Source organism: Taudactylus pleione, unplaced genomic scaffold (assembly GCF_031769625.1).
Source record: "Taudactylus pleione unplaced genomic scaffold, aTauple2 ptg001827l, whole genome shotgun sequence".
Taxonomy (NCBI): Eukaryota; Metazoa; Chordata; class Amphibia; order Anura; family Myobatrachidae; genus Taudactylus; species Taudactylus pleione.
In genome coordinates, this window is record NW_028286224.1 from 2074860 (window position 1) to 2087405 (window position 12546).

The window sequence follows — 12546 nt, forward strand, 5'->3', positions numbered from 1 at the left end:
ATATTCACAATTAAATATCTCAGAAAAATATAAATATGCTACATTATTTAAAAAATAATTGTAAACAGAGTTAGATGTTACTCTCCAGCTATTTTCCCAGAATGCCCTGTGTATCTATATAATATGTTTTAAAAACTAAAATGCTGACAGAAACATGTGGAAAATAAATATGCAATGCCTCATTACAGTGCTCTTATCATCTGCCAAATCATGGGCTTGTTTTTTTTTTTTTAAATAATAATGGCAGGAGATACTTACACTATCCTCCCTTATACATCCTGCACACATACAGATGTGTCCTCATATAACTAGCCTCCTTGGGCATTAAACATCCCTTCTAGTCGCGCAATGCCATGGCGTGCCTCTGTAGTGTTGAGCGTCTTTCCGTGTGTCTTTTTACCTACAAATCCATCTTATTCACATAGCAATGTGAATATTACACACAAGTAGCTTTTGCTGATTAAAATGATATGTACCATGCCTATATTCTGTGTGCAACTGCAGTTGTATCTGCATGTGAAACACTACGTTACAGTGTTACGGTCGCTGACAATAGCATTTGACATGCAGATACACCCATCGTCACACACAGAATATAGGCATGCTGCATATCATTTTAATCAGAAGAAGCTGTAATCACATTGCTGCTTGAATAAGACATATTTGAAGGCAAAAAGTTGCACAAAAAGATGCTCGCCATTACTGAGTCACACGGTGACGTAGCCAGTGAGGGATCTAGACTTTACTTTTAGAGGGGGCGGTTTAAGAATTAGTACTGACTCCTCCCCTCTCTATTCATTATTCCTCCCACTTACAGTTCTTCCCCTCCTATTTTCAACAAATACTGAAAAAATAAAAAAATTGAATATTCATTAACAGAACATAGATCATAATAAATAAAAATTAGACTACCTTTTACTACACCTGGGCCCCCCAATAATAATTTGCGGCACAAAACAGGCTCCCCCCAGCCCCACATGTGCACCAGACCCCACCCCAATAATAATATGCCCCACAGAGCAGGCTTTCCCCAGCCCCACATGTGCACCAGACCCTCCCCCTGGCCCCTAATGATATGCTCCACTCCACAATGACTGCAGGAGACAGGGAGGAGAAGACGAGTCTGCAACTCTGCAATTATCTGATCACACTGTCAGACAGCCCAACCCACACAGCCCAGTCTGCTCTTCAGCATCCTCACTCAGGGCCGTAACTAGGGTGTTGCGACCTGTGCCATGGCACAGGGCACCGCAGGGCAAGGGGCGCTGTTTGGGCCTGTCGATTTTCCTGTTTATTATCATTCTCACTTGTAGCTTCCTCTTTTTTTATCCCCAGCATCTCCTGGACTCCTATCTCTTTGCTGGCCCGTCCCCATGAGGCATACTTCCCAACTATGAGCTCCCTCCTTCCGGGAGGAGCTGTCGGGCTTCCACAACGGAGAAGGTGAGACCAGTGATGTGTGGGCATGGCCAGTGCCATGTGGGTGTGTACACCCCTTCACATGTCTGCCCCAATGTCTCCTTTAATACATATTGAAATCATTTTGTAATGAAATGAAAGGCAGAAGGCATTTTATGTACCTGGCAGAATTTAAACTATTAGGCTGTGTCAGTATACATGTAGGCCAATGGTTATAAATGTAAGCAGTATATCTCCTTTTTATGGTCTGAGTTGCTGGTTTATAATGGTAATTTCTTGATTGGGAAGTCTCTAGCTTTTTTTGGAATCCCTCTCCTTTCCCCATGAGCTTAATGTGATTGATGGCTTCATAGTTTTATGGGAAAGAACAGCAACATTGGCTATCTTGCTCTATTGCTCTACAGTAGGTCTTGATGTGCTCTCCCCTCCCTGATGGGCCTTTCTATGTGTCATTGGCAGTGGAGTTTGGATACCTTGAGTTGTTGGTGACAGGCTGGCATTTGGTCCCAATCTAGACCTTGAGTTGTTAGATTTGCAATATCTCTGAAACCTCTTTCTCTCCCTGTCACTGACCCTGATCTTGCAGAAATATATAGTACTACACAGACCCAGCTCCTCTGCTCTGATTACATAGGCCTTATTACTAAGCCCATTTACATTGGCGCAATTGGCAAACCTGGCACACAAAAACACAAAGCAACTAGAAAAGTACTCACGGTTGGCAGAAACAACATTGAAGGAAAATGAATAAGAAAGATGGCATCATACACAAAAATATGCCTTGGAGAAGGTCTACTAGTCAAAACAATTCTATTCATCTGTTCTCAAACCACACAGTGCACAATAGCAAATAGATATTATACAGGGTAAACTGAATTCTCTGTCCTCCTTCTACTAACTCCTACATTATGCCACAATAAATTGCCACATGCTTCAAATGAAAATTTGAGGATATTTAACAGATTGCTGATATGTATCTTCCACTGTCTGCCTGTCTATTCCTCCTCACACCTACTTCCTCAGTCACATCTTTTACATTTCTACATCATACCCCCCACACAGTCATAATTTTGTCGGGCACTCTCCTGCCATCTGACCCGCAGGCTACAGTATCCCACAGGGGAAAAAAGTTGGGAAAGATCTTTCTCACCTGCTGCTCAGCATAGGAGAGCAGCAGGGGAACAGATGCCTTAGCCATCTGTTCAGTACTTTAGTGATCAGCAAAGTCCTGATTATCCACTATCAAAAGTTGACTTATTCTTTCACATGTTATTCTTCCTCTCTCCTCAACATTTATTCCCCACTCAACATCCCTGTGGTAAACAGTAGGCACACAGCAGCACTCACTACACACTAACAGCCCAGCTACTTTAGGACAATACATGTTATTTCAGGCATCAATAAACAAAATACTAATATTAATACCTTGTCAGACTCTATAATGAAATAAATTACTTCTAAATACAGGTATCTTAGGTATGTATGATGACCTGCCACCTCTAGTTTGGGAACACACAGTGTTTCCAACAAGCCCGCCGTAACTACTCCTGCTTTGCATGCAAGCAACTACTGCAAATGTATATATCCACCTGCTTTGTGGGCGGACTGTCTGTATCAGTATTCTTAGTGTGATAGACCATCAGAGCACACATGCTGCCTAGCACACAATTCCACAGCCTCTCTGAACTTGCCTTTGTGAGAACATCCCGTTACATCGTATTTATGGATACGACTCACCATCGTTCTGCCAGCAGGCATACATTCCACTGTGCACTTCAGACCAACAAGTGCACTCTATTTTGTCAGAGCCTGCATAGCTGCCTTTCCCTGTCCCATACTGTACAATCCCTATTGCACTGTCTCATTTTGACATTTTATACTTCACATGCCAGCATAGCTATAATGATATTTGCCTTTTATATTATTAAGTGATATATGCGGATTGACAAAATCAATTATGAAATTAATTTGTACATTTACAGATAAGGTATTACTAATTAGAAAAGGGAAGCAATTAACTGCTAAAAAATGAATCATTTATGCAAGGATGTAAAAATATAATTAAGTGGCACTCATTTATTTGTCTTTTATTAACACCCTAGCCCTGCCTGAATATAAATCCTTACAATCACGTTATGACATTCAGTCATGTTCTCTACAAGAAGAGTGATAAATCAAATAAAAGATAGGAAGCAATTCAGCCTTACCTCATGCATCTTCTGTTTTACCAGATATCCTCTGTACCAGTCTAAAGATAAAAAAACATCATATTGTTACATTAAAATATCATTCATACACTAAAGTTTATTTGCATATAATTGTACAAGCTCAGGTACAGACTGGCATTACTGAAGTTGAAGTATTAATTTTCCAAAAGATTTACATATAAAATAAATTCTGTTTCAAATATAAGTAAATGCTTTAGAGGAAACAAAATAAAAAAACATGGGCTAAAGTAAGCGTGATGGCCTATAAACCCCAAGGCTGGGATCAATTGTGTGTAAAATGTCATTTACATTGTGGCCTCCATTTTGGATTGCGGTGTGATGTCAGATTTATAAGGCTTTAGCTGTGTGGAGGCGGAAATTGGGTATATCTTCAGGTTTATAGGGGAAGATTTGTTTGTAATCTGCCTCTTTGTTTCCTGAATTTCCCTCCCTTCCATTTTTGGTACAGTATGCAATTTTGTTATATTTGTAACTAATTGGAGGGAAAAAAAGGGCAGTCTAGTAGCCATCTTGCTGTACTGGTGAGGTCACTGGGTAGGCTGATTTCACCCTCCTGGGGTTAGCAGCTGCACAGAAGACTATCTGCCATTGAATGGGCATCGTAAAGCCTAATCCGATGGCTGGCAACCAACGAAAACCAGCAATTTGATGGAAAAAGTATTCCCATCAGATCAGCAACATCGATGGTTGCTCACCATCAGTTCCCGATGTCCATCCCTTTTATGCATTTGCAGCAGAAGCTATCATGCAATTCACCTACCCAAAATTCTCTTCCATGGACATATGAAAAAAAATAGATTGGTTTCCATGTAGGATTCAGTTAAAACTCAGCTTTTTTCATAGCTTATTTATTGGTCACTATTGTGACTAAATACAGTATAGTATACATGTATATTTGTATTTATATTACAATATATGTGGACTGCTAGGCACATACAAAGTAAATCTCAAAGGCAGATATTAAAACCATTCATGAAAAAGAAACTAAATTAATTTCTCTGTAGAAAATACCTATTTTTGTAGAGATCTCATGATTAAAGATTAATACTAACAAGTGTGACATCTTTATACCATCATTAACATTGCTAATTTTAAAAATTAATTTACAGTTGTAGGGCAAAGTGGCATCCTGGAATGCATGTGCTGGGGACAAAAGTGCGAGGAGGGTATTTTAGTTTTTCCCCCCGAACACTATTTGGCTGATCTCTGCAAGTACAGAGATCTGCTGCAGCAGGGGGTACTGATCATGTGGTGGAAGGGTAATGCCCCATTGGGGAGGGGGTAATACCTCTGTGGGGCTCTTTTGGCAATAATGAGGTGTGTGTGCAGGGGGCGGGGGGGTGATGCTTCATTAGGTCCTTTGGAACTGGGGCATTGGGAGGGTGAAAAATACTAAAAACAGTTACACATAACAACGGTCATGGGGGAGAAAGGCAGGTTGCAAAAACAGGAATGTATTATACCACGGATGGTGGAGTTATCTTATTGAGGATCTATTACCACTAGGGGGTGGTGCGTAATTGTACTGGAGATCTATTGGCACAGGGGGGGTTTATTGCCAATGGGGAGTGGGAGGTAATTTTACAATGGGGGCCTATTGTCCTGGGTGTGTAATTTATTTAAAAAATATGTTTTACTTGATTACATTTTTTTAAAAATGTAAAATTTTTTAAGACAATTTGCTAAAAAAACCACTGCAATTATGAGTCTATCTTCCATTCACAAAAGAAAAAAAGAGAATTATCCTGTGTTCACATTCTTATTACATTGGCAACCTTTTGCAAAGGATCATATAAAAGTATTCCTGAAAAACTCAGCCCTTTGTAATATACCTGTTCACAATATTGATTGTATTACATGATTAAATCACCAGTTATCCACTGTTTAAGTGTTGTTAGGTACTTGAGATAACCTGCCACTAAATCAACAATTTACATTTGAGTGTCATATGACATTCTAGGTATTAGATGGCAGACTGAAAGAAGTAAAGTAAGGCACATGAAGCTTCTCTCCACTTCTGCTTTCACTCAGAATTAGTGCAAGCCGGGTGATGAGAGAGTGGGGAGACCAGTGTCTATAGAAACAACAATATGGTAGTGTTTATTAAGGATCTGTCGGTGTTAGGTGAGCTCTGTTACCAAAAGGCATTGCAGGGCTCAAATGCGCCCCAGATCAGTCAAACTGCCACCAGAAAGGATAGAAAGTATCATCATATGATGTCTGCAAACAGAAAATGGTCTGCGCTGCGCTGCAGTTGATAGTCCTGTCAGCTGTTAAATGCGTTCCGTATCCACACTTCACAGAAAAAATAAGGTCCAACTATGGAGTGTGTGGCGTCTGCAGTGTGTCGCACAATGCCGATCAATTGATTGCGGTCAGCAGACAGGGCCCTTGATGACGTACGTTTCGCCCGGTGGATTGTTCACAACAAGGAATTCCCAGAATTCAACAGGCTCAGTGCATCTGTGTTTACATGCAGGCTAGCCATTCAGGTCCCTATCCTAGTGATTGATAGGTCCTGAGGCCAATCATCAGCTAGCCCTAGAACAGCCAATCAATCTGAATCTATTATGATTGACATATGTTTCAACCAAACCTGGTTGAACTTCATTTATAGTTAGCTCAATGGGTGATATAATTGCATTTATCTCTCTCCTACTTGTTCATCAAAAACAAAGCAAAATATTGTTGCAGATTAATAACCAAATAATAAACATTGATGAAGTTTGAATAGTATCATAGCATTCTTAATGCATATATATTGGTTTTTGTATGCATAGACTAATCATGTCCCAATCCAAATAAATGATTGGCACTGAGGCCAATCATAGATTGACACTAAAAAAGCCTGTCATTTTAGATCAATTTGTTTAACATATATATTGACCAATGATCGATCCTTGTTGTGCTCCCTATAAAATTGGTTCTGCAGCTGTTGTAGTATAATTTATATAATACATATTTCTTTTATCAAAGAAAATGATCAGACACTTATTAAAACAGAAAAAATGTTAAGGATGCATAGATAATTAAAGAAATAAAAAAAATTAAAAGTTTCTTATTAGATATATACTTTTACTTGAAATTGTCATTATTTATACGCATTGGATCTCTCTCTCTCTCTATATATATATATATATATATATATATATATATATATATATATATATATATGGCATGTACCTTCATATGCCGGTATTTAAAAAATCTACATAGAACTGTACAAAAACATACTGTGTCAATTGAGAATATATTAATTTATAGATCCATGTATAAAAGAAGACACCCCACCCTTAAATTATGTGCATCCCTAGAGTTATTCCTGTGATGTATCGTATCATCTCTAAAGTGATACTCACCAGTGTGATCATAATTGGTGTGTGGTAAAAACCTATACTGGTGTGATAGCCATAATTGGTATGTGATGAAGACCTGTATTGGTGAATAATGGATTAAAGAAAGTTTAAAAATATATTGTGAAAAAAACTAATAATGTGAAGAATAGTGTACTGAAATATGCATATGTGCTCAGTGTATTGTAAAATAATATATATCCATATGTGAATAACATTGAAATATAAGTCCAGGTGTGTGTGTCTCTCCCTCTGTGGAAATTGATTATCTAGAAGCGTAATTAAAAAATGTGTATGGTATATGTGTCTTCTAGAGGAAAACACTGAAGTTGATATATTAATTCATACCATGGGGTGCAATGCTGTTCAACCTGAAGGTCCAATTGCACTCTTATTTCAGGAGTTTCGTAGTTATATCTCCTCCTCTAATTCCTAAATTCACAGTTTCCAAACTGTAGATTTTCATATTCTTATAAGAGTTATTATGCTTCTTGTGAAAATGCCGGGCTACAGTAGTCAGTTGTTTCATCCTCGACATATCTAGCTGTGCATTTCTGATTGTGCCCATGTGTTCCAAGATTCTCTGTTTCATCATACGCGTAGTTATTCCCATGTATCTCATTTTGCAGGGACATTCAATACAGCAGACCACGTTTTTGGTACGGCAGTTTATATAGTTTTTTAAAGGCATTGTATTGCCATATTTGTCCTCTATTTTTGTTTTATTGCAGATGTGATTACAAATTTTACAGGAGCCACATGGGTATGTTCCAATAGTTATTGCTTTTCTAGGAGGGTGTTTGGTGTAGTTGCTTCTCACCAACTTCTTCCTTACATTTGGGGATCTTCTCCAACTCATGGAAACATTTGTATCCAATTTCAATGCAAGATCAGGATCTGATTATAGGATATGCCAATGTTTCTGAATCCTTTGTTTTATGTCCCTGAAATTACTGCAGAAGTTACCCACAAATCTGATGTTGTTGGTTCTCTTGGGAGTCTTGTGACCAAAGATCAAAGAATTCCTTTTAGTTTGTGAGACACTATCAGACGCTCTTTTTATGATTTTTCTGCTGTACCCTCGTTCTTTCAGATGATCTATTGACTTGGGGTCTTAAAGATGGTGTCGTCACAGCAATTTCTCCTGAGTCTTAAGAATTCCCCTTTGGGGATATTATCCAAAGTTGAGGGGAAATGAGAGCTTGAATAATGTAAGAGGCTATTCGTGGCTGTATCTTTCCTACAAGATTTAATTGTGACTTTTTCAGACAGGATTGGATTTTAGACAATTGTATGTTTATTCTTTATTGGTTATTGTAATTCGTCAGTGCGATTTGAGCACTATTATTTTAATGAGTAATAATTAAAATTTACATAATCGAAAGTAACTACGTAATTCCTGTCAGTTTTATCTTTTCAGTATTGGAATGTGCTTTATCAGTAATATTAGTACGAAACCAAAACCTATATGAGACAGTTTTTTCATCTATAAATTCCAGCACTATAACTTGGGCTGACATGTTTCCTGGATAGACTGTACATTAGTGATTCAGTATCATCACTTCAACCAGAGATGCTTGCCCACCTAATTACACTCGTTTTACAGTTATTGCCTTCTCTTTTGACCTACAGTGTGTATGTCAATCTATTTCTTAAAAGATTTATTTGTTTAATATAATCAGCTTTTTATTAGCCATGTACTACAGTTGCTGTTTTGTTTTCTTCATATGTTTCGATCTATAAAAACACAATTAACTTTTTATCAATCCTATTCTTCAATATTCTCATACCCTGTCTTTTCTTCTAGCCTGTGTCTAGCTTTCCACTCTGTTCCCTAAATGTAATGACTTTATAAGACAGTCACTGAGCAGATTTTATGCGTGGGTGGAAAACACTACAACAAAATCTCATGCGTTAGATATTACTATGCAGAAATACCAATATTTTCATAAATTGTAGATTTTGTACAACTATGAATGTTCAAAAAACAATTTTCTGTACTAAGGGATAATAAGACTGCCTGATAACAACAGTTTTTAGGTAAATAAAACAGTGCTGATTGCTTGTGGAAGTTAGTATATTAGTGTTTAAATAAAAAAAAAAAAAAATATATATATATATATATATATACACACACACACGTATTTCCCACCATTCACTGAACTCAAGAATGTTTATGCCTATAAACACGTGACAAGCGATGTACAAACCAGATCTATTTATTTTTCAACTGGTTTGGCAAATTCAAAGGAATTTAAGAAATGTTAGATCCATTCAAAATATTGTGTTAAAATTCATATATTTTGATTCATTCTGAACCTCAAATGCGAACATTTAACAGAAGTTCAATAAAAAAAATGTGTAATTACTTATTGAAAGTATTTAGTGTTAAGAAATAATAGCACTAAAAATGGCAAACTGTGAAGTGACCGGTAAACAGCAATTGTCTACAGCGAACACAAAACACAATTTTATACCACAATTAGAATTTGCAACTATTAATGATCACACCAAACACAAGTTCATGGCTATCAAATTTTTAACTGTTCAAAATTTTTGCGCTTCTCTACACTTAACACATTAGACCAGGGGTTCCCAACCACGGTCCTCAAGGCACACTAACAGTCCAGGTTTTAAGGATAACCATACTTAAGCACATGTGACTTAATTAGTACCTCAGTTATTTTGTTTTAACCATCTGTGCTCAAACATGGATATCACTAAAACCAGGACTGTTGGTGTGCCTTGAGGACCGAGGTTGGGAATCACTGCATTAGACCATGTGTAATTTCCTTCTCAAGAATGCATCCACATTGCGGTTTTATGAAGATACATTTTGTCTCATTATCTCAAGTTCATATATTGTGAAAAATTCTTTATTTTATAAAATTCAGTATGCAAATCACAATTCACTCTCATTTAAAGGAAACCAGCTCCCATTCACTCTACCCTATCAGTCCTATGTTTGAAAAATAATAGCAACTAGATGCCTGCAATCACATTTCGCACTTTATTTTGCCTCTGTGAGATTTTGCAGTACTGTTGTTCAGTATGTTACCCGTGAAACCACTGTGAATAGTATGATTACTAGAATGGATTAGCAAGTCCAAAATTGTATGTGTTTTAATTATATCGTCAAAATTACTGCTCAGCCTAAGCAAAGTTTGGTATTTTTTTAGGTGGAACATACTTTACTATATATGTTGTTTACGCTTGGCATCACTACAAAGTGTGTTATTCTACAAAATACCATAATATCATTTAGTATGAAACCATTTTCGAACTTAGGGTCCCAATTATCAATTATAAGGTTTTTCACCCAATAAATTATAATTTCTTATCTCCACTGTTCATAGCAATAAGAAATAAATTACTGCCGGGATGTACTATTGTACACATGCATGGATAAGGTCTCCGATATGAATAAGCTGACCAAGCAAAACACGCATCAGGGAGACACGCGGCACTTGTTGTCAGCGTGTACAATATGACTGCTTAATGATTCTTCCAAGTGATATGTACCAACACTTATACTGACTGTCTGTGACCCGATGCTTGGATCTCTAAAAATGTACTTATTGTGATGGATGAGAATGAATGAATCTGTCCCAGACTAGACATTGTGATAGTTACATTCACAACGCTGTCTGATTGTCGAGTGGATGAGAAAAAAAACGATGTTACAATTCAATTGAATGAGTCTCTTTTTCAACAACTAGCAACTGTTACTACATTAAATAAGTATCTAGACCGCAACCCTTTCATATTAGGTGCTGGGACTCGGATAATAAGGAGACTTATGGCCTGATTCAGACCCGCTCGTGAGCGCACAGCGCTCGCAAGTGGGTCGATGGTGCCCCACTGCGCATGCGCGAGACCTGGACAGCGACGGGCGCTCAGTCGCTACGGGTCTCGCACCAAAGCGTGGCAGCTGTCGATGGTGATTGACAGCTTTGCCCCGTTTTGGAGGAGGGCAGGGGGGGTGGCTGGGCAAATGGAGGCGTTCCTGCAGGAACGCCTGGCATTTGTGGGAGGCCCTACTGACATCACTCGTGATGTCAGTAGGTGGACTTCCTGTTCTATTAGAGCAGGAAGTCCACTGGGGCTTGCGGCCACGAGACCCTACCACAAGGGTCTTGTCGCAAGCCCGATGGTCTTGACCATTGTGACCATCACCTGGCCGCTCGCATAAGCTGTGGGTGGTCACCCACAGCTATGCGAGCGGCCAGGGGGCCGTCTTTAAAAAGAAAAAGGGACGCCCTGATTCAGAGCGAGCGCTGTCAAAGCGCATCCGGCTCTGAATCAGGCCCGGAGTCTCTAATCTGGATAAGAAATGGTGTACCTTACCATATGTAACAGGATAACGCTATACCACTACTGACGGATAATTACTGAAACTCACTACCTTTTGAGACAGCTAAACAACATTATCCAACTGCTGTGTGGGGGGTATATGAGACTAGACAAACCGAAGTTACTATGAACAAAATGATTCTCTTGCACAGATAAGAATGAGCGATATTTGTCATTGTATGAAATAATATCTAAAAGCCCCCCAACTTTATATTAGGCGCTGAAGACCCAATAACAAGGGAATTTAGTTTCATTATAGGTTAAGAGGTAGTGCAATATACGTAACATGATAGTAATAGATCATTCTAATTGATACTCAATAAGTCAGATTTTTTGAAAATGAATATGGTTAATCACACATAATATTAATATGTGAGGATGATATTTTAGGAATATAATTAAATCCAATATTTCACCCCATTATTTGGATTAATTAATGGTAACGATACCAACATTGACTGATAGCCTTGATAAGCAATATTATCAATAATTGAGCATTGTGGTCACAAAATTCACTGTCTATTGAGACTGATTGAACCCTAATAAGAGGACCCTCTATAGGGGAACAATATATGTAACATAAGCAGTGTTGTACATTGTAATTAACAGCAACTTATGCTAAACATATATGGGAATTATGGAGAATCTATGTTGACATATTTCCTGAAAGCAATAGATTTGATTTTAAATCTCACTTTCACTATTTGTGTTTGTAATTTATTTGTTCAATATTTCGCTGACATTATTTTAATTGAATTATTAAAAGCTATATTTTAGGTAACTGTCAGATCCCTAGATTGATGGAATATTGCCAAATGATAGTTTTGATGCTCATGAGTGCCCCATATAGGAATACTTTGTTCTCTTCTTTTCTTCTGCACATTCATTATATTCCTGGGTGCACCTCCCTAGCATAATAAATATTATCAGAAATGTATAATTAATAGGGAAGAGCTATTAAGATTCTGAGTCTGTGCGGGTGTTATGTGTAAATGTATGCAAGAGTGGTGACTGCCACTTTATGCAATCTGTACCCTATAGGATACAATGACTAATAATCTTCAGTTGGCGTTAGCTACTGGTGCCAATCTGCTTGGTAAATTTGACAAGAAAGCAGCCCTTATAGGTTTCTATGCATTCAGAGGATACTTATTATTCGCTATTATACTTTTCACTTTAACTCAATACAGTGC

The 12546-nt window shown here is 37.8% G+C and overlaps 1 protein-coding gene across 1 annotated transcript in view; it reads right to left on the bottom strand.

The window, feature by feature from the left end:
• The window catches only part of DOCK2 (dedicator of cytokinesis 2), a 966148-nt gene that overhangs the window by 903616 nt on the left and 49986 nt on the right, over positions 1-12546 (bottom strand). The window contains exon 3 of the mRNA XM_088465050.1: positions 3627-3667. Within this exon, the coding sequence (XP_088321176.1) occupies positions 3627-3667 (41 nt within the window). The remainder of the gene's footprint in view (positions 1-3626; positions 3668-12546) is intronic.